Here is a 27,589-nt window from a genome sequence, read left to right on the forward strand (position 1 = left end):
ATGTCAGTATTTTACATTCCTCTCAAAGATGGAAATGACGTTGCCTTGGCTTCCTCTCCCCTACTCGACTACATTTAACAGTTCAAATAGGTTATAAGGAAATTCTGGACTAACTGCAGGATCTAGTTTTGCCTCCATTCTGGTCCAGTACTTGTACTAAAAGACCATTTCCATTTGTCATTTTTGGCAACATCAAGTCACTTTTGTCTTATTGTTCCTCCCTCTGATTTAGAAAGAATTACGCTGGTATGTTCAGGTATGTTTAAAAAAAAAAAAAAAAAAAAGACCTCCTTATGAACCTCGAACATTACCATTCCACACAGATTTTAAAAGTAAAAAAATAAGGCTAGAAGCAAACCCACATGCTAGAAATTAATTATGTTCTCTAAATTATTCAATGCTTAACAAATCTATTCAAACTAGTTATCTCTGCAACTCCATTCAAGGCCATTGAATAAAAGCAATTCCAAGCATACCCACAAGCCCAATTTACCATGCTGGATCAACAGCACACAGTAGTCAGTTATGAGAGACCAACTAGGATCAAAAGTAATCCAGTTTAAATTTGGAGTGAGTTTAATTTCTGCTGATTTCCTTTAGTACTGCCAAAAAACCTACTGAAATACACCACACTAGTTTAAAGTTTCTTCATTTATCGTCCTATCTACCTCAAAACCACATATGAATGACTGTAAGTTTCCCCACATTTCTTATAATCCTTTTAAGTCCCTAGTTCATGATTATATGATTTCCCATCTTGAAATCCCACCGTAGACAAGTCTTATTTCCTGATAAAACTATGCTATCATTAGCCAAGAAAACAGCATTTTAAACAAAAAACCCTACAATATACAAACAAAAAATGAGTAATAATAATTTAACATCATTTGGAAACTAAGTGGTAAATGGATCATCATCCAAGTTCCACATAATGCCAAAATCAACAGCATTGTAAAGTGACGAAAATTAATGGTTAATACTAGATTTGTTAGTAGAAGCAGCATGTCCCCAAAAAGCAACATTTTCCTGCGTATTTGTTTGTGCAGAGATCAGTTATGGCCACTTTAGTAACATGTTACATGCATGGTATCTGTCCAAGCTTTTCAACACAGTGTGAGTTCACGTGTTTTTAATCACACAATGCAATTCAAGGAGGAAAAAAAATTAACATGTGCTATTGTAAATTTACTGCTAAAAAGCTTTTAGCTTTCTATCTTACATTACGGTTTAATCCATGAGGAAATGCAATTTATCAAAATGGTGACTTATAAAGAAAAAGACAGTAGAAGTTCTGGGAGACATTTTATTAATGTACAATTTTATTAGCGATGTACAATAGACATTTAAATTCTCTATGTATTCCGTCTCCTTGAGGTTTGGTAAATGCTTGTTCATATATAAAACTACACGATGCTTTTTTTTTTTTTTTTTTTTTTTGTAAGGACTGGAAATTGTGAAAATCTAAGTGCTACAGTATATTTTGTAGTGATTAAACATGTTGTCCAGAAGAGTTACCAGCCACTTCAGTGAAGCACTTCTAAAAATGTTTCTGATCAAGTTCAAATGCACCTGTTCATAAATAATGATTGGTTTGCTCATGTCCATTACACTAAGTACAACTGTCTCCAATATAAAATACCGTTTCAATACATTTCTCCACATGGACAACTAGATAATCTAGTCATATTTACTTTTAACCAAGGCTAATACAAATTTACAAGTAAAGTAACTTCAGGATTTATTCAGAATAATTATTTTTCAACCAGAAGCTTTACTTTGGACAGCGCAGAAGTATATTGCAAGTGACATTCTGCAGCAGAAGCTGGAGGCTTGAGAACAACAACTAAGGAGGACTAAATATCAGCAATACATGCTTTTACAAGAACTCTGACCATTCTGAATGTTAACATGAAAGACCAGGTACTTCAGTTTGTGCGCCTGTCAAACAATCAAAACCTCCACACAAGAAAATCAAAAATATCCCACAGAACACAGTATTTCAGAGAACATGTTAGACACTGGCATGACATTTCTCAGATCAAATTGGCAACTGAAATTTAACATCCACCTGAGCTTGTTTTGCTAAGGTTACTATTTCAGAGAGTTTCACCACCTGAAAAACAGAAAAGACAGACTTAATTTCAAAACAATCCTAACTTGAGTGAGCTGGACCAATCTTTTTAAACAAAGTAACGCCAGAGAATCATCAGCAAGATCTTCGGGGGGGGAATATTATTACTTAGTCCGGTGCTTCTTAATCGCTTTTAAATGAAAGATCAGTCAAGTCTTTTAGAAAACATCTCACACAGTTACACAATGTCTGGGTCTCATTTACAACCAAGTATCTTGATAAAATGCTACAAGTTTTAAACTTTTATGTGCCACCTTGTTTTCTTGGGAGGTGTTGGGATACCCACTCACAAGAGATTCTATATATCTAGAAGCTATTTCTCCTCTGAGTTTTTGTTGCAAGCATTTTTGGATCTTATTTTGATACCTTATGGAGCCTCAAGTTCTCTTGCATAACAACTTAAAATCTCTATGAATTACTTCCTGCTTAGAATCAAATGTTATAAATGAGTAAATGGTTCTTTAGGGAAAAAAAAAAAAGATTCAGAACTATCAGTTTCCCCATGATACAAAATCCACCAGGTGCCCTCTAATTTTTTGCAGATCAAAAGTTTTCATCTTCCCTGTTGCTGCACATTTGTAATATGTTTTTCTTGTCCACATTACCCAACTTCAAAAGCACCTAAAATACTAGTTAGCTAGAATAAGCTACAGACATCTGTTGAATATTTAGGTAGAAAAAAACCCCATACTTTTATCATCACTGGTTATAATCACTGCTTCAAATGCTCAGCTTATGACTCTGATCTATCCTCATCCATTTGTTTTTCCCACTCATGGCATCATCTTACATAAACCTGCTTAAGGCATTACCTATGGGCTACATACAAAACCAACTATAACCCTTTCAAAAAGTGCTCTAAAGATAATCTAAGATTACAAAACTAACTTTAACTCCATTTGCATGGCTCCATGATTCGGCTGAGAACTTTAGATTCAGCAGGAGCTTTAGAAGATGCATTATGTAGATGCAATATAACTTAAAAACCCATATGTACTGCTAGGGAAGATTTCCACTGACCCAACCAAAGCTTGATCAGCATACCAGGACTTAATACTGTTCCTTAAAACAGAAGACCATACTGTCAAGTTCTTCCTCCAAGCAATCCACACCTGCTTCTAGAGCTTCAACCCCAAGAAACAAAACCACAAGCAAAACAAAACCACACACACACACACACAAAAAAAAAAAAATATCACAACCAACCTGTCTGAATGTCTGACTATCTAATTGCCTTATGAGGCAACAGACAATCAACTATGTTTGGTTTTAATCACGCACACTGAAATACAGTGCTCTATCAAAGGAAGTGTTACATTGCATTCTTCAGCTACCTCAATTTAAGTATTTTCTTCTAATTAATAAAGCTAAGCTCTTAGCCATTCCCCTACCAAGGAGAGTGACTGATCTGGTCATTTACCTGTAGGTTTTGGGGGGTTTTTAACCTATTTTTTAACCTGCTTTTCAGAGTGGGGAAAAAAAGAAAAAAGTCCCAAACACAGAAATTTCTGGGGTACAATAGCTTCTGACTGCATAGTTTTTCTCCTTACAAAATATGTATTTACTAATTTGTAAAATATTTGCTTCAGGCCCTGATAATGACCGGCACTGTGATTTATCCTAAGCTACCTTTAGTTGACTGAATGGAGCTTCAACTTTTCAATATTCTGCAACAGATGCTACGTTCTGAAAAGAATATTTGTAACCAGATATCTTACCATTTTTGCAGCTTCATCCAAGTCATCACACGCAAGGATTTTGAGGCCACTAGCTGTTATTAAAGCTTTGGCATCATCAACTCGTGTACCTTGAGAAACAGGTAAAATGCCACTGTTATTGAACAGGAGACTACTACTACCAGAATAGTCTCATATTTTCTAGGAAGCCTGTTCCAGACCTAAGTTAGTGAATAAATCTAGAAGACAACAACTTCAGTAGTTATAAAAGCAGGAAATCTCTTTTTATTAACTTGCCAATCCTCACCAACTAATTCAAGGTTTGCCTTATTTTTCTGTAGTCCTCAGCTTACAGGCAACTTGCTATGTAGTATCTAAGCTCAAGAACATTTGTCAATATGGACAGAAATATATTTAACATGTACGGAAGCACACTCACCTTGCAGCCGTACCACAATAGGTATTTTTAGGTCCAAATCCTTTACTGCCATAACGATGCCTTGTGCTATTACATCACATCGCATAATGCCACCAAAAATATTTACCAGAATAGCCAGTACCTACAGAATCAATGACAATATTCACATTAAAAATGGCCAGAGGCACATCAGATAAAAGCACTGCTCAGCCTTTCAGCCTAAGTAAAATTCAAGCTCTGTAAGTGTAACAAGGGACTCTGTGAAAGAAAGGAAACATTTCTGTTCTAGAGAACATCAGCAACAAAAGTACAGTTCTATAACGTCACAAACAGCAGAACAGTTACTTCAGGAAAACCCTACTGCAAAAATGCCTGCCCCAAGAAACTTCCACATTGTCCTTCAAACCAGCATGAGCTGCTGGCAATAGCCATTTCCCTCACTCCCAGTGTGTATTCTGGACGTCTACTTGAAGAGACACACTCATTTTCTGTACAAAGCCAGCACTGTACATTACTTCAGAACATTCTGAGCATCATTAATAAAAAGAGAGCTGTTCGATTTCAAGTAAATCAAACAAATGAAACTTCAGTAAAGTCATTTAGCAACTTAATTTGTCAACTGTTTCTCTTTCCATTTCTAACATTACGCCAGCAGAGGTACCTCCCACTCTAATACCTCCACATACTGAAGAAGCCATGCTAAAAGAACACAGAAAATTTACAAAACTCATACACAAGACACTGTTTATACAGTTTACTTAAAAGCTAGCATGCTTAGAGGGAAGCTATCTGAAATGTGTTTTATTCAGGAGGACTAAGCCTGAGGTTAAGGGAAAGTCTTTTCCTACTCAAGTGGTGGAAAGGAGGGATAAAAAGATCACAGTCAATGGTGAATGATGGAATAAAGTAGGAGCAAAAATGGGTAGGCAGCCTTGGAGGACAGAATAAACTTAACAAGACAAAACATGAACCTGCAACTGGTTAATAGCTTGGTTCTCATTATCTTGCAATTAAGACTAGTTCAGCTGTGTGACATTGTTCTTGCTCCTGCTACTAATGGGTAGAGGCAACTTAGACTGACACCCTAGAAGGCTGTTCCAAACGACCCTGAACTGAACCCAGAGTGCCAGCCAGAGTGCAGTCCAAGACACCAGTGGGCTGTACTGCTGTTTGACTTTCAGCACTAGGAATCCCAGCTACAGTCATCGTTTTTTGATAAAACGGTGAGCAGCTGAAGGAAGACAGAAAGGGAAAGATATATTAAGAAGTCTGTTTGGACACCCTCTGTCCATGCATCAGCAGAGAACATGTATTACAAGAACTTGTCCCAAATCAGCAACCTCCAGATTCCTCCTAGTTTCTTCTCCTCTTCTCTCTGTAATTCAGGTGATCTGTGCCTGCGTCCCTCACTTTACCCTCAGTTTGCTGAAAGAACCTGAAGAACAACAAGACTTGTGAGGAGCGGCTGAGGGAACTGGGGTTGTTCAGCCTGGAGAAAAGGAGGCTGAGGGGAGACCTTATCGCTCTCCACAACTACCTGAAAGGAGGTTGTAGTGAAGTGGGTACTGGTCTCTTCTATCAAGTAAAAGCAATAGGACAAGGGGAAATGGCCTTAAGTTGCGTCAGGGGAAGTTTAGATTGGATATTAGGAAAAATTTCTTCATCAAAAGGGTTGTCAAGCACTGGAACAGGCTGCCCAAGGTATTTAAGACATGTAGATGTGGCGCTTAGGGACGTGGTTTAGTGGTGGACTTGGCAGTGTTAGATTTACGGTTGGACTTGATGATCTTAAAAGGTCTTTTCCAACCTATATGATTCTATGATTCTGTAACACTCTTGGAGGGTGTGTCAGACCCTGCATTTGTTAACAAAAATCTTTCCAATGGGCAAGAGACTAAGCTCCTCTGTAACATCACTCACTCTTTGTTTCCGGACCTTTACAAAGGTAAGCAAGTGGTGCATGAAATTCTAGTGCAAAAGTAGCATACCATTACCAGGTCCTGCAAGTCAATCCCACCTTTTTCAGCTACCTCTTTTTCATATTTTTCTTTCTTTTTAAAAGTCCCAAACTGCCATCAAGTTCCCACTGGGATAAGCACTTCTATGTAGATATCAATCCAGTCCTCAGATTGTCTCTCTGGGATGGTAAAGCTCTTCCTCTAGTTTCAACCAGTTTATTATTTTAATATTCAAACACTTCTGATAAACTTTCGATAGGATAAAACAACAATGCCCTTCCAAGCCCACTACAAAGTTATTTTATCTTACATTACATATAATTAGTACCTTAGAATCTTGTTTGTGCACAGCACAGTGAATATTCATCTCTACAACTCTATGCACAAAACAGACCCAGCTGCAAAACAGGCCCAAAAGGGGAAAAAAAAAAAAAAAAAGAAAAAAAAAGAAAAGAAAAGAAATGGAAACCCATCGGAATACTGGTTTCTGTTTAAACAGCAGGCGGGGGGAGTTTCTGACTCAAAGATTTCTGGGAAGATTCAAATACAGCTGTAACTTCAACCGGAGGACACAAAACTGCCTACTTAGTACACAGCCAAAGAACCTATTTTTAAAAAAAGGAAAAAAATTCAGCAGGTTTTCAGGCCTTCTTCATTTGCACCAAGATTAAACTAACATCTCCATTTTCTTACCTTTTTAATTCTATGCTTATAAAAACATGTTTTCTGGAGAACACATACTAAGCATTGTCTTTCAAATCATAGCCTGTTTTACCACTGTGTAGGACCCTGATATGCCAACTCTTCCCTCACCTTTTTATCAGAGGTAATAAGCTTAAAGGCTTCTGTCACTTGCTGCACTGTAGCACCACCACCAACATCAAGGAAGTTTGCTGGAGTTCCGCCGTGAAGTTTAATTATATCCATTGTGGCCATAGCTAAACCAGCACCATTGACTATATGAGAATAAAGATAACATTTAGGAATTCAGTTTATAAATCCATTAAGTCATTTAAAATTCATTAAATAGAACATACCTAAGCAGCCTATGTTTCCATCCAATCCTATATAGTTGAGATCTGCTTTTGCGGCATCCCTGTCTCTTTGATCTTCCTGTGTCCAATCCTGCATATCAAAGATCTTCTTCTGACGATAGGCTGAATTACTGTCAAAGTTTATCTTTGCATCCATACACATCACTGAAAGGGAAAAAAAAAAAACCAAACCATCATTCAATACTAGAATTATAGCTCAACTGCTACATGAATATGTTAAAGTATGTTAAGTCAAACTTGGCAGCTAGCTCATGCAGTCCGAACTTAAAGTTTTGCTGAAAAGACACACTTAGCACTGCATGTAAACACAAGATTCTTTCCAGTTTACCCACACAATCAGTTAAGTCCCTTTAACTGCACAAAAAGGGAAGATAACTGTATTTCTTGAGACACTCTAAAGACAGCAGCTTACAACAAGCTGTTTGATAAATCTGGGCAAATTATGCTTCAGTAATTAGCATAAAATTAATCCCTGCAGAAGGTCTCCACTTTGGGTTTTTTTAATGCCTCTTAGTTTACTGCTTTTAGATTAAATATATAGTATGTGTGCATGCATGTAAACACACAGAAACACAATGAAAAAACATCTGAGTTGGAAGAACAGGTGTCAGAAGAATACACACAAAAGTAAATTTCACTTAGATACAGCATGTGACATGGAAAACCTATAGTATTCTTTACATCAGAACTAAATTTCTGTCTGTACAAATGTAAAACTTCATTTCTACCCCTCACTACAGATGATATAAAAATGACAATGCACAAGAAACAGATGGGAGAGACTGCTCCATACTGTTCATTTAAGCAGTACTATTTAAAAAAAAAAAAACAAACAATAACAGGAGAGTAATTGTAAGCTTCGATGAAGGAACTACATTCATGTTTAAATTTAAACTGCTGTACCTGAGTTCAAGTACAAATATTCTCCACAGACTTATTTTTTGGTGAGAGGGGAATTGGCTGTGATTGAATATTAACTAACTATTCTGCAACTGGATATGCTAAAAACCTGATAAACATCAAGATATCACTTAAACACCTATAGTCTTTCAATACATCAAATATCAAACTCAATCGGTCATTCTGATGCCTGAGTAGTAAAGGCAGCAGATTTTTAGAACATGCTACTATTCTGGTTACCTTTTCAGTACCAACTTCAAATACACAAGACGGCTCAAGTTTCAATTAATAAATTTTGAAAAGACCAAATTTCCAGGAATGCCTTATGCTGGGTAGCCAAACACTCAAGAGCAGAAGATATGTTCTTTTTAAAGAAATAAAAAAATTTTAAAAGGAAGCTATTTAAACTTAAGAACCTACTTAGCAGTTAAGAGCAGATATCTACTCTGCTTAGTTTCTCAAATTTATATGCTTTATTAAATTCATTTTTCAACATACCATGTTAATGCTAAGTCCTCTTGCTGTATACAGCTGAAGTTTTAGCAGTGCGAAGCAACTACCTAAGATTTACAAAAACGTCAAGCTGTTACATGAAGAATATGAAGAAGAAACATTACCAACTCCTGATGCATCTTCCACCATAGGATTTATTTCTATCATGGTAGCATCATATTTCAGAAAGAGATTATATAATTTGATCATATTTTCAGCTGCTTCATCGACCAGATTAGGAGGAAATCCCATTTTTTGGGCAAGCTGAAAGTAAAAGATTGGTTATCAGTTAACTGATGTTCGGGGTTTGATTTAGTTATAAATTAGGAATGTCCCAGTTTAGCTATTATTTCAGTGTCAACTGAATTTGTAGATGTAGAACCTCTCCTCCCTTTCAGGAAAAAGAGTAACTCTTGGGTTTGAAAAGATTGTTTTCAATACAAGACACTGCACTTATCCTAAAAAAGAGCTAGTAAAAAGTCATCACCATATACCTTTACAAAACTATACAAAAGCTAGATAAAGCACTGTCACACAGAGTTGGATTTACATTGACTATCCCCTGAAAATACTTAAGTATCTAGTTCAAATCTGTTTCAAAATGTCAAAAGGGTTTAAAGACAACTCAGCAGGTTGAATGCACGCACACTACAAAATTTAAAAGCAATCCTCCCATCCTCGCTAATGTGTACTTTTCCACATTAACAATTACCCTAACAGCTTGCTCCTTTTTTATGCCTTCTACTATATCAATGGGTTCCTTAATTATCGCATCAGGATTCTCTGCAGCGACATCTTCAATATTAACACCACCCTGAGAACTGCCTATCAGCACAGGACCCTAGAAGAAAAAGGGGGAAAAAAAAAGCATAAGTAATTTTATACCACACATTTGAAAGTTAGTTCTTCCCATAAGTTACCTTACAGCAATAAAACCTTGTTGTTAGCTGGAAATTTTTTTATTTGGGCACTTTACTTGCATGCTCTGAGGAGAACGTTACTACCTATTCAATACATCTATATAAAACCTTTTAATAATACTTTCCAAATTCTAAGGTGTATGTTGGGTCCAATTTCTTTTAACAAGGAAAACTTTCCTTTGTATACACTGAAGCAACAGAGCAATTAACACAGACACACTAGTTTTAAATTTTGATAGAAAGATTCGACTTATTAATTATATGCATTTTATCTCCTAGGTTGTCACCTGAAAAAGAACAGCCTCTCATCTCCCCCTTCTCCACTCGCCCCTACACAAACACACATGAAGTGCCAGGCACTCATTTGTTCACACCACCATGCTCCAACTCCAAGGGCAAATCTAGGTCTGCAGAACCGAGGGACAGATTACTGCAAACTATTCCTGTTCAGTAGGATCACAGAGCTCAATAACTGTAGCCATCACAGAAAATAAGTCACGGAGCTCTGACAAAACAGCACTCAATTATTCAATAATAAAAGAAATTAAGAAACCAGAATTCATAACATTTGCAGCATAGATTTTTTTAAAAAGCTATCTAAATCTCAACAAAAACATCAACGACTCACTACCATGGAACCTAAAAATCTCTCCCTATGGGAACTGTCCTCCAGTTTACAGTGAAGACATACTCACTCGTATCATCTCAAACTACCTTCCCTTATCACCACCCGTGCATGGATTATGCTGGTGTACTAAGGCAGCATTTCATATCAGCACAGGTCTTAAACATTGAACAGCCTTATAATTGTTGACAATTAATTACAGAAAGTGTGACACTGATTCAGAGAACATGACTAATAACCACACCGCTCCCCTCCCATCACCATCCTTCCAAATGGAAACATACAGATGGTGAATTATCCTGCATCTAACAGCAAGGTTCAACACAATGAACATTTCTGGATATTCATATCCTGAACAGGCAGGAAGCTACAAACAAATTATAAAAATAACTCATCATTCCACAAAATTGACCAAACTGCACAGTTTTGCTTAAAACATAAGAAGTCTTGCCTCTATTGGCGAGTAACACCCGAGATATCAAGTTCCACTTTCAACTGACTGTTTTACAGACTTTCTTCCCCCCTTAAAGGAAGAGGTTTGCAACATCAGGAATACACATTGTGTTATTCAATCTTCACACTTCCTTCTTTTGAAAGGCGTTTCCTCATCACAAGCATCCTAGACAAGTTACAGCAATTACAAGCACATCTAAAAACATGACTTATAAAGTCAGCAGTAAAAACAAGGCACATCCCTATCAAAAGACAATAACCCACACAGTTATGCTCAATATACACTAATAAGATTTACTTTTTTTATACGAGAGCAAGAACAAGTCAGGAAAATACGTTTCCCTTCTTTATCTAATTTGCTTAAATCGGTTACAGTAAATTTTATTTCCATAAGGATGCTTGCTTACTGCTTACACAATTTTAAGATTATAAAATCCAGCCATTTACAGTATTTTAATGCCACCTTGTGGTAAATCTGGGGTGCGTACTGTAGCATTTGGATCTTCCCTGCTCTATATTATAGAGTACAACAGAATGTAGGTGCCCAAGTCACCTAATTGTACCAGAACCCAACACAACTGATACCTTCCTATCAGAAAGAACACTACAAAGGAAGAGGAAGGAACAAATACAATATTTAACTCCTAATTTTGCAACCAAAAAAAAAAAAAAGAGCAAGACTAGTTTCCTCATTCCTCCACAGAAAAGTATTTCATACTCATGAAATAATACCATGAAAGAGATACTCCTCCAATTACCAAGAGCAGTGCCTCTGCAAACTCTTGAGCATCTGGATAGACCAAAGACAGGTTTTGCTGAGCTTCAGAAAATAAAGTTCCAAGATCTGCTATACCCTGGCTTTGTTGAAGTTAATTTGCAATTCATGCTCTATGCTCCATAATGGAACACCAGTCTGTCAAAAAATACACTGACATATTTCAGTACCTGTGTTTGAATTGTAGCCTAAAAAACTACATACCCACACATACAGAATGTACAAGCAGGAGAGACTACGGCTTTCATCTTCCTGAAAGCTCTGAAGACAGACCTCTGGGCCCAAATCTTCTTACCAGTTCCTGAAGAGTATTGACATAAGAAAGCTACCAGCACTCTCAAAATTGTGCACCCCTAGGAACCTCCACACATTGGAGAAAAAGGATGTTTGATTTATCCAGGACCATTGGCTCTTCCAAAAGCCTTTTACTTATCTTGTTCCTGACATGCTTAAATAGTGTGTACATGTACATGCATACACATAGCTGTATTTTTAAACTAAACTCTAGTATGAGCATCTGGTAGATAAGTGCGAACTAAAACCAAAATGAAAATAACCCCCTCATTCCACCCATCTCCCTTTCAGCCATGTGACTCTGAACTTCAGTTGGGGCTACCGATACTCATTTATTATTCCGTAAATTTAAATTGTAGCATTACATTTTTAAAGCATTTAAAAACTAAGGCAATCATATAATCAGAGATACTAGGAAACAAGAATTAGCTCATGTATATTTCTGATTTTGAAAAGCAAGTGACCAGTACAGTAAACAGTTTTGCTTGGGTTTTTTTATTTTTTTAAATTCAGCTATAACAAGTTAATTAGTTTACTTCTATTTCTCATATTACTCACTTGAAAAGACCTTTCCATTGTTATTGCAAAATAGTATTCTCTCCTGGGATATCTGCGCTCACAGATAAATACTTGATTGCATATCCTGCCCTTTTCTCCTGTCTGCTTGGTAAACAACTTCTTTCCAATCATTTTGGAGGAGATATCTTTTGCTTCTTCTGGACTAGAATAAAAGAAGCTCAGAATGTGACAAAGAAACTGCTGAAAAAATAGAAGTAGCATAAAAAATCTTATCTAATTTTTGTTATTTTAAAGTTAATTATTAAAACACTGATTTTAAACTAAGCAATAGGTTCAACTCATAATGTGAAACTTCGAAGTTTTTCCACTTGGTCAGATAATTTAGAAACAACTTACGAAAAAACTATTTTCACTCCTCCTTTGAGGCCACCTTCAAATGTTCCTTTTCCTCTACCACCAGCTAAAACCTGTGCTTTTACCACAAGATCCTTTGAACCTAGAATGAAAGAAAACCCAAAATTTGTCATCTGTGACTACTAAAACAAATTGCCCCAGGTAGAATAATAAAGGCTGTTTTCATTTTATCCCCAGTTCTCCACCCCCACCCCCTCCGATTCAAAAGACAAATATGTGAATCAAAGACTGTATTGTAATTCACATAGGTTATTCCAAAAGTCTCAAACCATCCACAAACTGCAGCTTTAGGCTGTTCTGAGAACAAACCTTGGTGAGTTAGTATCCAGAAGTGTTAATACTTTGAGTGTTCTGATATATCTTTAACATATGTTTGAATCACAAATGATTAAGCACCCAGTAAGAAATGGTTAGTATCTCACAGACTATTAACAAGATGAAAATGAGTATCTGACACACCATAATCCAAGATTTTCCTCAGTCAAGTACAAATGCCCTATACCTGTAACCACTATCTTCTCAGCAATAATATGTACCTATGGTACTTACCCAAGTCAACTTGCAGGTCCACTGATGCATAAGCTTAAGTACTTTGCAGAAGTCAGAGGCCTAAGCAAATCCACTATTTTTCCCAGAGCAGGCAGAGTAAGCCTTTTAGTTGGCTTTAACCATTTAAAAATCCTTTACAAAATATTCTTCTAGGTAGGGGAGACTGTGCATTTGGGTTTAAAAAAATGAAGTATGAGAATATAATAAAAATCATCTGGGATATTCTGAAGTGTCATTGAAAGACAAAAAGCAAAGAAAAAAGCTCATCAAGTCATTTAAGGTGATAAAGGAAGAAAAACAAAGCCCTGAGTTATTATTCAAGTTCAATTACACTGAAAACACTGCAGACAGCAGCTAGACTGCAAGATGTTAAGAGCTGCCCCATTCACATTTGTGCACCACATTCCACCTTCTTCCATGCCACCAATAGCTGACCCACTCCAGTCTTTCCAAGCAAAGAGAGAACTTGCTATTCTCTTGGATGTGAAAAGGCAACCATGGAAAAGCCAAAGAAAAATTACAGTACTTAAGCAAAACTAGCCACTATGTATACTGAAAAAGATTATGGCAATCACAAAAAAGTTGTGTTGATTCCTATTTTGACCTGTATCCTGCCTGGCCAGATAAAATTAAACTTGCATAATATCACAAGCTAGTGTGGCTATAAGCAAAGGGAATGCTCAACTTACTACTCCCAACTAGCTACTTGTAGATTTTATTTCTTGACTGTCTACCTAACAACAGATCTCTGAATTCACAACTGATATCAAGTTCTTTGGCACAAGAAGCATGATGGTTATAAATATGCAAGTATATGTTGATTTACTATTGTCTATTATTTAATATTTAATTCAGTTCCTGAAGATAACTATTTTTTATAACTACTAAGTACTGGCAATCAAGTAAATTAGCATGCTTAATAGAAGCCATGCAAAACAAGACTTAACTTTTATGCAACTACTTTAAGTACAAAGCTTGCTTTAGGAAACACTAAGCCTCATATATGAGTAAGATTATAAACAGTAGCTTCATGAATAAATGAAGCCACATACTCCAATATGCAAGCTCAAAAATAAAGTTCCATCCATTTGAAAACAATTTACCTTGTAAGTATATACAAACACAAAATTTGGAAGAGCAGGACTTGTTAGTGTTGGTATAAAAGAGAGATGAAATACTTTCTTTTCTGAAGAGATTTAAATTAAAAAAAAAAAAAAAAAAAAAAACAAAAAAAAAACCACAACAAAACCAAACCCCACAAACCCCACACTTGCTCCCTTGCTCACAGAGGATCCACCTAGGCTCCTTCACAAGGTTCTGAAGTGACTCAAATATTTTAAGATTTAAAATATTCACAGCATTATTTTACTATTTTGAGCTTTCTACAGAAGTTTTGTATCTGACAAAGAATCAGAACTGATATACTTAATAATCAAGACTTTTAACTTACAGTCCACTATGAAGTTCAGAAGAGAGGGTCCTATTTCTCCACCCTGCTTTTCATCTCCTACACCAAGTCCAGAAGGTAAAAGCTGCTTCTACAGAGAAGTTTTCAGGAAAGCCATGAAGTTCACCCACAGGCACCTTCTTTGTAGCAATTACTTCTTCTAGCAATAAAGGCCAGAATCTGAACAAGTCAGAACCAGATGCCAACTAAAGCTCTGGTAAGATCTCAGCTGGAACTTTACGTTTAACTCTGGGCTTGATCATAAAAGTAATTTTCAATGGGGAAGACAGGTTACTAGGATGATCACTGATATGAAGAGCTTGCCTTACAAGAAGGGACTAAAAGAGCTCAGCACTTCTTTAAATCTATCAAAGGAGAAAAAACAAAGCAAGGGGAGACCTTATAGCAGCCTTCCAGTACCTACCGGGGGCCTACAATAAATCCAGAGAGAGACTTTTTACAAGGGCATGTAGTGATAGGACAAGGGGTAATGGCTTTGAACTGAAAGGGGGTAGATTTAGATTAGATGTAAGGAAGAAGTTCTTCACTGTGAGGGTGGTGAGGCACTGGCACAGGTTGCCCAGAGAAGCTGTGGTTGCCCCATCCCCGGCAGTGTTCAAGGCCAGGTTGGATGGGGCTCGGAGCAACCTGGTCCAGTGGAAGGTGTCCCTGCCCACGGCAGGGGGGTTGGAACGAGGTGATCTTTAAACGCCCCTTCCAACCCAAACCATTCTATGATTCTATAATGATGGTCTTTAGCCATACCTGGTGACATACAGAGCAAGAACACACAACTACACATATATCATACATTCTGTTTCCTGTTCTACACCAACCAAAAACAAAAGCCACCCACCAAGGGAAGGCAGTTTTATAAAGGTGCAAGAAAAAGAGACACTTCTTTGCACAGAAGATAGTGAAGCCTGCCAGGAGACATGAAGGAAGAATAGGAGATTCAAAAGGAACTGGGCAGAGATGTTCCTTCTGATATTCCTAAGACAACAATTATGAATGCTGGGGGAAAATGAGGGGTATGGACTGCAGAAAATAGCCAGGCTAACAATCTCCCTAAATAGTATGCCATCACGAGGGGCAGAGTATTGGGCTAGATGCACCACTGCCCAGATCCCACAGGATATTAAGAATTCAATTATTATGCATGATTACACTTCAGCAACATACGAGACATCCGGAAAAAAGTCTGTGAGAAACAACATTAAACGCTTCACAATCAGTTTTGGCCATAACAAAGTTGTCATTAGACTATCCCTTATGCAACAGAATGCAACAATTGCAGCATTACGTGAGCAGGATATTAATGATTCGTAATTTGTTTTCCTACAGCACTGCAAGCAAACTAGCAGCTTGATTGCATAAACAAGTAACACTTCAAGGATTATTTGACCAGCTATGTTTACAAGCAATTAAGCTGCATAGATGTTCCTAAAACAAAATTTAAGATAATTTAAGATAACATGTCCCAAGAAAACCTTAACTTAACCCATGCAGAAACTTTATTGTTTCATAAACATTTTTTTCCTACAGCTCCTATTTAAAGTAACCCTAAAACCAGAGGACAGAGATATTTGGTCACACAGCTCATCTGCAGCACTATCACACAATCTGACACAGCAGAGAACTGCTGATACAGAGTAACCCAAGAAAAAATTTGGAAACCAGCAGCTAACAGTTTTCTACTCAGTACCAACAGTTGTGCCCTTCTTTTTTGCTTACACTGCTTTAAAATACTGCTAGGCTTTTGTTTCAATAAAAAAATAGCAGTTTCTGCCCTAGAGCAGGTATCCACATACAAAGTCAGGACACTTTATTCCGGCCAACCCTAAACCACAGCAGCAGTCCCATCCTGCCTCCCATCCTCAGCTTTTCACTCCAGATTCCTTTCTTGTGCCAGCACAAGAATTTGCGCAATCATGCCTTGAAGCGTATCAGAAGAGTGACTCCTCTGAAGGCAAAAGCTAATCCAGCCGACAGTACTTTTGCAAGCCTGTGCCCCGTGTGACAGGCACATGCACAGGGGCACTGAAGTGAGCAGGACAGAAAGCAGGACATCTGCTTTCAGCAGCAGTAACAAACTGTAAAGCCTTAACACCGCACTGTACAACAAAATAACAAACCTGTAGTAAGTCTCAGGCAAGCAAGCTAGACACCAATGCACAAAACTCAGAACAAGCATTTGTTAAAAGCTGCATTTCCATATTAATGGCAGTTAGCACTAAAAGTGTGTGCAAGTAAAATACCTGAAAAGAATCAGGAAGTGTTTAGAAAATTAACAGTAAATACCAATGAGAACAGGTGCCTGAAATCAGCAGAAGACCAAGTTAGCATCTGTCTGTTCAGGACAACAGGACTAATAGTACAGATTTCACCTTCAACAATTGTTTATTAACTAGACAGTGAAAGGATACAGACAGGAAACAGCCCAATCTTCATTTCTAGCAATACTGGTATTTATTTATTGGAAGGAATAATTTCTGATTCCATAACCAAAGCTTTCAAACTGAGAGAAAGGCCTCTCTCTCCTTGCATGCATGCATTGACCTATGCAAAATACAACCCTTATAATAAGCTTATTAAGAGGCAAGAAGGCTTGTTGTTCCATTGTATCTCTGAAGTTCTCTATGCAAGTAGAAAGTCTGATTAGGGCAGACAAACTTTATGAAAATAGTCTGCTTTACAAGTTCCCATTCTGACTTTTGTCAAATCACTTTAATTGCCACTTCTCTGTCCAATATTGACTGTGGCAGCAGTACCGCTTTTCACATATTATAAACGCCTTCATAACTATGCAAGCCTAATGTGTTCTGACAAACAGACAACAGTAAAAGGCAGTGGTAGGTTAGTAACACAAGTGCCAATCAAATTCTCAACTACCATCCAGCTGCAAACTTACCCTGGGAGAGAGAGAGACATAACTTTTGCCTCAGTTACTCTGTATATAAAAGTTTTTAGTTCCAGGAAGAATATCTCTGCATTTATAACGCAAACCAGTTTTTTTTTCTTGTTGCACAGATATAACAAAAAATTTTAAGTTTAAACAACGTAGTTGTATTTACTGGAATTAGGGAGGGAAAAGATGGGCTTGTAACTAACAATGTATTATCAACAGAAGTCTCGACATCAAGAGTATGCCGACCCTAACTCCGCCAACACAGGCAGAGAATCTCTTCAGAGTATACTGTCTGCGTTTTGTTAATAAGTATAGCTATTTAGAATTCAACTTCAAAATTACATTTTTTCAGCATTTGAAACTTTTGAGTGTTAGAAGAATCACTGCATGCAAATCAAAAGTATGACTACTGAAATATTTATGTGCCAGGAATCTTCATACTTTCACTGAAAGGACCATACCAGTCAGGAGAGCAAACAAGATGTTTTGCTATTACAAAATATTATTTTCTACACAAACACTTCCTGACATTAATCAGCTGCATCAAGTTTTTCACCAACTCATAAGACAGGTTTGTTTTTGGCAACAGCTTAAGTTAAGCAATTAAAATACAGCAGTCAAAATTTGAATGCACTGGTTAGACAAGTTTTTTGAATTAGTGAATTATTATCAACAACATGCTTTGATAGAACTTCAAAGGAGTGAAGTGCTATAGAAGAAAGCAAAGGCTGAAGCAAAATGTAAGCTTCAGATGCCAAATAAGTAGCGTTTGCCAGAATTCAAGTAAATGTTTGGTTTCTATACTGCTACTGCTGGTTATCTAGAGATTTTGATCAGGTAAGCAGCAACATAATTGGAAAAAACTACTTAACACTGACCACTACAGCAGGGTTTTTTTAACACCTGGGGAATTTCTGCACAACTTTGCCACCTTAAATCATCATCCACATCCTACAGCATCTGAAAAAACGCTCTGGAGCTTCAGACTCTACAGACAACCTAAAAGACATCAGTTAACATAGTCAAGCAGATAATTCACAAACAGGGAAAATGGATAATGGCAAAACCACCAACAAGTATTAGGAACAAAAAACTAGATGTGAGCTTTCAGTGTGACACAGAACAAAGAAAAAAAACTTAATCACAGACTACCAAGGAAGGTGTGGCATACACTAAGGAGAAAACCACCCCAGTTTTTGTGCCACAGTGCCTGGAATACTTATCCTTTTGAAGAGCTAATAAAGAAAATGCTAGTACTTTACCTAAGAAAATCATTGTACACATATTTTGTTTCTGACTAAATCAAGCCTGAGATCAATAAATCTATTTACAGATCTACCCAGGTTTATGTACTGCTTTTTTTTCTTTTTTAACAGATACAGGTTGGATATTTAAGCAATAGACAGAAAAATAAAATAAACAACATTGAAAAGAACTTAAGAGGTCTCAGTAACATTGAAAAGAACTTAAAAGGTCTGAAAAGAAACATCTGTTAATCACAGAACTGTCTGCAGGAATACAGCCAAGCCAATTACTTGAGTCATTCTGTAGAAAGCATACCAAAAAAGATCATTACCTTATAAATCACACTGATAAAAGAGATGGACTATATATCTTAAACTGCAATGGCAAAAGTAGCATCAGACTCCATTGCTTTCAGTCTCCTTTCAAGAACTCCGGTGTAGAAAGGTGAGAATCTCAGTGCCTAACTTTCAACACCTCCTATTCTGTACAGCTTTTTATTTTACTAAAATTTGACAGTCTGCCATAAGCATAAAGCCATGGGATTCACTATCCTAAAATCCTACAAAACTACAGGAACACAAAAGCTGCTTCAAGATACTAATCACTTCAGAAGTCTTAGGTCTCGAATCATCATGAATAGAAATATAGGCTATAAAAGAAAAGCAGGCTTTTCTACAGGCATACAGTATGTCACTCCCTTCCACACAACTGTTAACAGAGGAAGATGTCAGGAAGCATCAAAACTTCAGTTACAGCAACACATACACTTACATAGATGCTATCTTAACAAACAGCAATACTATACGTTTCAGAGTGTGTTCTGCTAAGCTATCTGCGATCACACTGATGAAGCATCTGTTCTTCAATAAGTCTTCAGGGTCATTAGTCACGTTCTTGATAACAAATGCCTATCAGCTTCTAAATCAGCACCGGTGCCAGTGCTAGCTGGAATGCACGTGTAGGCTGAGAGTAAACCCTGAACTGAGAGGCAACCATCAAGGCATACTGCAGCCTCTTATCAACACTCTAGAACAGAATTTACTCAGCTGGCTTTTTCAAAATTTAAGTGAGACGCTCATGTAACATATGAAGAGCCACATATTGCAAAGCCCACAAATAACTAAAAATACTTTTTCTTTTTAATCAATGAAGTGTTTAAAGACTTCATCAGATACAAGTCTTCTCAGCTCTGAGTAGAATGCATTCTTTCAGTGGCACAAATGATATTTGGAGGTCTTGAATGGAGACAGTGAACTACTGGAGGAAAAGTGAGCAGTTACATTTACAGGAGGTCCAAACCTACTCCCAGGGACTGACTTATTCAGTAATAGTTATTTTAAAATAATAATAGTTTCATGAACCAGTATGCAATAACAATTTACTTGAAATGAGAGGGAGGGTTCTCTATAGGGAAAAGCTGCTTGTGATAAGTAACAAATTCCAATGATGACTCTCAACAGCCAAACAAATATGCAAAGAAAAAACTATATGCAAACTGATGTAATAATTACAATGGCCAACCTTCCCATGATGCAACAGGAAAGATTTTAAAAAAATAGAAGCAAAACAATAATCACTTGCAGAACCCAGCCGGAACAGAAATCTGAGTTGAAAACAGCACTTTAAGAAGTCTGATAGCTGCAGCAGAAATCAATTTTTTTTTCAAAACAGCAAAAAAATTTAAGGTTTTTTTCCTTAAGACTCAAACCATAGGTGATCTGTCATCATTGCTCAAAAGTTGCTCATGGCACCTACTTTAATCTCAGTTTCCTTTAAAAATATTAGAAAAATGTTATAGGGAAGAAAACAATGCAAGCTCAAATACTGTGTTTTACTTCACATATGTTTCAAAGTTACTTCACATATAGGTAAACAATTTGCTCTCTTTAGGACACTTTGGTCTTTGGCAGAAAAAAATATTTAGTACAAGAAAGACTGGGGAGGTGGAGAGGAAGCAACCTTTGTGGCTTCCAGACCGTTTCATCTAACTTCAGACCTCAAGATAGGCATAACTTTGAATGAAATTCTAACAAATTTCTTTTTTTTTTTTTATTTAAAGAATATTTAGTGCACTCTTCTAACTAGACTTTAAGACAAACTGCAATATTTGTATGCTTCAGCTTGACTCTACCACACACTAGTTACCTTACAGTGACAGTATATATAAATGTATGGTTAAGCTTTGGCTTTGTTCATACAACAGGGTTACACTGATTTAGCTACAGCCACAGCAAAACCATGATAATCTTCGCTAATGAGAAGGTTGTATTTGTTATTCATTGGGATAAAAAGTTACCCATTTCTAACTGAAGTGAGGCATTTGCAAAAGGAAGGAAATCCATTGCCAAACTCAAGTTTACAGAGAGCAGGTTTCTGACTAAAGGTTATCGGGAGCATGTGGATCAGCACTAGGGAGACAGAGAAAGCAGTATTACCAACTATCTTTGTAACGGTTTAGACAAACATTTGAAAAACCAGTTTGACACATAAAAAGAAGCAAAAGATAATCTCATATCTACTGGCAACAACTCTTACACAACAAAATTAAACAATGAGCAGGTGGACAAAAAAAAGTGAGATTTTTTTTCATTCTGCTAGAGATTTGGTTTGTTTGGCTTGATTTTTTTTTTAAGTACATACTAAATGAAAACAAGTGGGGAAATAGCTACAATAACAAAGAAATCCAAAACACTGGAGCAAAGGGTAATCTGTCACCATTCAGAATGAGTTCTGGACAATGTTTGAGCAATGCCTCAAAAACTCAAGCTCCTTCAGTGTGTTCTCCTTTTGGGAAGTCTTCCCTTCCTCATTTCAAGTACCAAAGAAAGCCATAGCGTCAAATACATACCAACTTAAACAAAGTATATGGCTGACAACCAGAAGCCCTGAATTCCTTTATTCTAGCTTACTAAAGGACACTAACTCATACACTTCACAACTTCATTTTTCTGACGCCCAAGAAGTTGCACAGAGTCGCATACTCCAGATGAAAGGCATACCTCTGACGTCACATGGATCAGACAGAGCTATAAACCAGCAGTCAGACAACCTACTTTGCTACAGGACTCCTCTCTGAACAAGGAACAAAACAAAGGAATCGTGGCCTGCGAGTTTCCCTGCTGTCTATGAAAAAGCCATAAGCAAATGTTGTCTCATTCGCCACTAGCAGAACATCTGTGCAGATATTAATGTAAGCAAAGGGCTATGCCCGATTTGTGAAGTTTAGATCATGTTATAAGCTCACCCTTATCAGGTGAGGGTCTGAATTTTAAGGCATTCTCAGAACAGAAGCATTTTACACCTTTCTTTCATATTAATGAAGTTATAATTTTGTATCATTTACTCTCTAATGGGAACAAGACAAAGAAGGCAGGCAGACAATACCTGAATTTCTGGGGCACCAGATCTGAAGGAAAAGCAGCTTCTCAATTGCCTTCTATATTACAAAGCAGCATAATTTGCTCTAGAAAAAAACTATTCCTCTTTTTCAAATCTACAAATGAAACTGAAATGAATCTAAGAAGATCTATAACCCCAGGAATCACTACAAATGTATCCATTTGGAGGTGAAAACAGATTTAGGCATTTGCATATGAGAGTGGAATATGACAAGCAATGTCCTTCATTAAAACTGTGTGACAAGCCTACTGCATTTTTTCCAGGGGGGAAAAAAAAGCTTTAAACTAAAATAAAAAAAAAATTAAAAAGAGAAAAAAAAGAATATTAATGCCTCAAATAGAAGCTGACTTCTATATTACATCCAAATTAAACAAAAATTTTACTAAGATACATAGGAGGTAAAGTGGCAAATTAATAGGCAGAGTCAATCCCAAAATTAAAGGTCAAAGAGGCAAAGGAGATTGGATGCTTTTTCATCAACAAGCCAGGAATTTAGCGTGTAACTACAAGCAATCAAAGTTCTCCCCTCCTGCATGAAGTAGTTGCATTCTGCCAGCACAGCACGATCACAAAGGAGTAGGATTTTACTCCTCTTCTGCAGCCTAAAGGTAAGTATGCTTTGCATCTTCTGTTCTATATGAGATCTCGGACTACAGAAGCCTTACCTGCCACCACCACTGAAACTCTTCACACAAGATTTCCTCTAACCTTGCTTGAGAGCAAAAAGAAATCCAGGATTTGCACAAAGCAGAGTCATCTCAAACTCATCTCAAAGAAGTTTAGGTAGTTGTATTAGTCTAGGCTAATACAATTTATACCTGCCCCATTCCTTCTAAACAAGACTCACAAGTTACAGGAAAAGTATCTGCAGCATCTGGGTTACGGGAATGATGGTGCTTGAAACATATGTTCTCAGACTTTAGTGGAAGTAGAATCAAGTCCTTCCCCATTGAAATTTCAGGGACACAGTTTAGGTTCATAAACAAGTCTCAATACACAACCGAGAGTGTCTTTAAAACTAGGTCACTTAACTGATTACACTGTGTGCTTGTGCACTGAGCAATCTTAAGCATTAGAAAACTTCAAATTAAGAAAATGTCAGCTCCAAAGTAAATACTCAAATCTGCAAGAAAGTTGCTTCACAGGAAAGGCTCTCTTAAAGAGAAGGTATATCCAGAACTCCAAGAAGTGTCTTACCAGGAAAGACAGAAAAAGTAGTTACACCTTGTATCAATCCCATGCCTATATTGTATATGTTCTCTTTAATATTATACCTATTTCTTTTGCTATTTTGTAAGCTTCGTCTGGTGTCCTGGCAACTAGTCCATGTGGAACAGAAATGCCAGCCTCCTGCAACAGTCCCATGCTCATGTATTCATGTAGTGACAGACTCCTCTGTTGCTGTTGTTGCACCTGAAATCCATGATTACTGAGTATTCCTGGACTTCCACCAAGCACCTGAAGGAAAAGGAAAAAAAAAAAAAAAAAAAAAAAGAAAACAAAAAGAACAAAGAACATAACTGTGCTGTGAAAAACTGCCCTCTTTGTTTAGGTTAAAAAAGTCTATATATTAAACAAGTACGGTTTAGCATACCAATGCAAACACCTGAACACTTAATCCTACACTTCTTGTACACTACGCTTCCACATCAGTCATTCATGTCAGGTTTGGTATTGGGTTTTGTGAGGTTTTCTTGGGGCAGTGGGAAAGAGCTGGTGAAGCTGCTAGCACTGACAAGGACTGGCAGCATTAGAACACCCTTGAGTACTTAAATATTTAAGTACTTTAAGGAATATATCTGTAGCAAAAAGAACTTTGAGGAATTTTGGAAGCATAAGAGAACAGAGAAAAGCACACAGAATAGGTTCGTTCGAAAGTTTTGGTAATTGCCTGTGTCTGCCAAACTAAGAGCTAAGCAAGCCCTGGGAAGGAGGGGCAGCAGAAACTAAGTTACACCACCTTCAGTGGTTGTACCTCGTGAATTTAATTTGCTACAGACTATTCAGCCTTCATACGATTATCACAAAACAGAAAAAACTAGCTATGACCCATTTCAAACATCTACACTGAATCAGAGGGTTGCCAAAAGTGCCAAATAACTTCAACATTTCAAATGCCAAGTAAAATATAACATGCTCAACATTCAATCCAGGAAGTTCCAATGTGGAACGAGTCTTGATTTCATCTGCAAAAGTGATGTACAGAACTCTGAGAATTTCTGATAGGTATTTTGTAGAAAGTAGTTCAGGGAGAAACTGATTTTGATTATAAAACATCAGAAGTAGTACTACATGATCAATGCCTTTTTAAATAGAACACCTACTCGTGGACTTTAAGATGACATAGATTTCCAAAGGGTACCTTGTCAAGTAACTCTATTTCATAACAAGAAAATTATCAACAACAAAACTAAGAAAATGTTTGCTGCATTTTTCATATTTCACTGTACAAGACCTTAATTTTATACACATGTGAAACAGCAAACCAACTGAAATCAGCTAATCCATGAACACAGCTTAGCACTGAAAGAGTCAAGGTAAAAAGACTACAAAACAAACTTGGATACAAGCAAAATTTTGTGGGGGTTTGTTGGGGGTTTTTTTTAGTATGTTCCATTGGCACAAGTACCACAGAAATCAGCCTTTATTAGGAAGTTTCTAACAGACTGGATGTTTAAGGTTTTGTTTCATTTTAAATAAGGTAAGCGTGCAGACAACACAAGAGCTTTACTACAGCATTTCAAGCTAGCGGATCAAGAGAGCCGATTTAACTTCCACAGGATTCCTTCTGCAAACAGGAGGCCTTTTCCTTGGCACGAAACCCAAGTGAGAGGTGCTGACCGCTGTAGCTGCTGTTTCTGGCGCTGACTGACCAGCGGGGCCCTGGGAAGCTGTGCGAAACACGAGAGGGGAACTCGAAGCGACCTTCCTCCATATGTGGAAGGAGAACAAACTCGCAGGGAGAGTTACACACTTCAGACCTCCACGGCTCTTTTGTTCGCACGGCTTTCCAGGGGTTCTGCAGCCAAAAACAAGGCCGTACCCCCAAAAGGCAATCACAAGAAACAAGAGCGGAGACTGGGGACATGCCAGCTGCAAGACGAGTTTTACTGGCACGGCCCGACCCCTCGTATTGACTGCCCTTGTCTCAGTATGAGTCACGGTGACGGCGGAGATGGAAACATTGGGATTTCCAAGCAAGTTAGGGAAGGGGGGGGGGACTTGGAAAGCAAGGAAAAGGGAACCACGCCGGGAAGACCTGCCACAACCCAAAACGGCAGCTGCGGAGGGGAACGTACGCCAAAGGCGAGCACAGGGCTGCCAGCCCCACCGCCGCGACCGGGCAGGGCAGGACGGCGGCGGGAGTTGGGATGAGGCGATCGCTCCTCCCGCCGTCGCTTCGCAGGGAACGACTCCGACCCCAGCCCGCCCGGCTCTAACCCGACCCCGCTCACTCCATCCCGCTCCCCAGAGGCCTCTACCTTCGCCGTGGAGGTGCCCAGAGCGGCGCGGAGGCCGTTACCCCTCAGCCCGGCCGACACCCGGCTGCAGATCATGGAGGCCGCCATGGCCGAGCCCCTTCGCCCTCAGGTGCCCCCTTCCAGCGCGCATGCGCCACCACCGAGACGGGGGGAGAGGGACAGAGGGAACGGGGTGGAGCAGGAAACGCTCGCGCGACTCCTCTCCCTCAATAACAACCGCCCGCGGCGCCCTGGGAGGGCGGGGAGGAGTGACTCTATGGTCTCATGCCCGGATCGGCCGTGCTGCCCCCTGTCGGGGAGGACTGACGGGGAGGAATCGGGAGGGGGCGGCTAACGCCCTTCCCAGCCTCTCGTTTTTCAACGGTTTTGTTTTTATAAAAAAAAGGTTATTTTCCCTCAGGGATCCTCAAAAAAGCGTTGTAATCCAGCCACAACCGCACTCACCCGACGTCGGTGAGCGACAGGCAGGAGGAGAGGCCCCGGCTCCTTTCTGCCATCCCCCGCCCTGGTTCTGCTTTAAAATGGAAAATTTGACAATATTTTTTACTCTGAGGAGTTTTTTTCTTTTTCTTTTTTTTCGCATTTCAGGGTGTCTTCGTGCAACAACTCACACGCACATCCATTATTGAACCGAACTGAAGACCCAGCATTTCCATTTTATTTATTTTGCAGCCCGCCTTCATTCCCCCTCAACCAGGCTCCTCCGCCCGCGGCACAAAAACCGTTTCTGCCTCACGCAGCTCGAAGCTGCGCCTCTGCCTTTGCAATTCAGTATGTGTACGTTTACCGTGGTGTACCCTGAGTCACATCACTAACGAACCTAAGCGGGGGACAGAACGTCTCTGCAGAAACCAGTGAACGGACCTTGGGACTCACAAGGAGGTGAAGCTTTTTCCTTTAGAAGAAAACAGTAATTAGGAAAAGAGTAGAGACCAGAATTCTCATTCTCACCAGAATGAGAAATGTCCTCTACCAATAATAAGGAAAAAGGCAGTTATTTCTTCCATACATTGTGAATGTCAAAGCTAGATCTGATTTGAAGGAAAGTCATGCCGGAGCAGTGAGTCTCCTGAGTTTTGTAACTGGAATTATCCAATAACCGGACAAGTTGCATTTTTTTGTTCTGAAACTGACAGCGCACTATCATAGCTTCTCCTTGGGCGAGTATTGCAAAAGGCGGAGGAACCACAGTTCAGTTATTTTGCTTCTGGTCCTCTGCTGTCCTAGTGTTCTTGTCACCTGTTCGCAGAGTGCTTAGCTCTGCACCTCTTATGTTCAGACACGCGAGGTAGGAGGACATGTCACTGAACCTGTAAGCAACTGCAAGATTTTGATAGACCATCCAAAATTTTCCACCACAGCTGAGAAAACACTTCCTTTTGCCAAGGGAAAAAAAAAGCACTTAAACTTTGTGCTCTTTCTCTCCCCTGTAGACACAGTGGCTCTTTGCTAGCCACGCCGCCTGCCTGCATATACAAACTTCAGGAAATCTCATAACTCTGGGAGACTCTCCAAAATGACCTCCTCCCTGGAAAGGGAAAGAAAGGGCATACAACAAAATTTACAAAGACGATGTGATGAAGCTTGGCAAAATGTAAAACCTTAAGCTTAAAAGCCCAGAGCTACTGTTCAGAGACAAGTACTGGCTGCAGGTCAGGGAACTGGACTTATATCCTGACTCAGTTGATTGCTACTGCAAAAAAGTTGGACAAATCTCTCCAGACTTATAATTCATTCTTGCCTTTGCAAAGAGCTGTAAGACGTTCAGAGTACAGCTACTATTGTATCTTCTTCTTCTCACTGTGGGTGACTTCTTCCAGTTTTAAGCTGAAGAAGGTTTTTACCATCAAAAGAAGAAATGTTACATGGTCTTGCGATATTGAAGGACTTCTAGAAAAATTATGGCAGATGCTGACATTGTCCATAGTC

General features: G+C 38.4%; 1 protein-coding gene across 1 annotated transcript; it reads right to left on the minus strand.

The window, feature by feature from the left end:
• Positions 1–1,289: 1,289 nt before the first annotated feature.
• Positions 1,290–25,862, minus strand: SUCLA2 (succinate-CoA ligase ADP-forming subunit beta). Its single transcript, XM_030036463.2, has 11 exons — positions 25,661–25,862; positions 23,453–23,636; positions 12,613–12,712; positions 12,256–12,418; positions 9,343–9,471; positions 8,756–8,894; positions 7,221–7,382; positions 6,997–7,139; positions 4,247–4,367; positions 3,850–3,938; positions 1,290–2,113 (listed from the first exon to the last, which is right to left on the minus strand). The coding sequence occupies exons 1-11, from the start codon at positions 25,745–25,747 to the stop codon at positions 2,039–2,041; spliced, it is 1,392 nt and encodes a 463-aa protein (XP_029892323.1). The 5' UTR covers positions 25,748–25,862; the 3' UTR covers positions 1,290–2,038.
• Between the last annotated feature and the right edge of the window lie 1,727 nt (positions 25,863–27,589).

The sequence above is a fragment of the Aquila chrysaetos genome, chromosome 14 (genome assembly GCF_900496995.4).
Source record: "Aquila chrysaetos chrysaetos chromosome 14, bAquChr1.4, whole genome shotgun sequence".
Lineage (NCBI taxonomy): Eukaryota > Metazoa > Chordata > Aves > Accipitriformes > Accipitridae > Aquila > Aquila chrysaetos.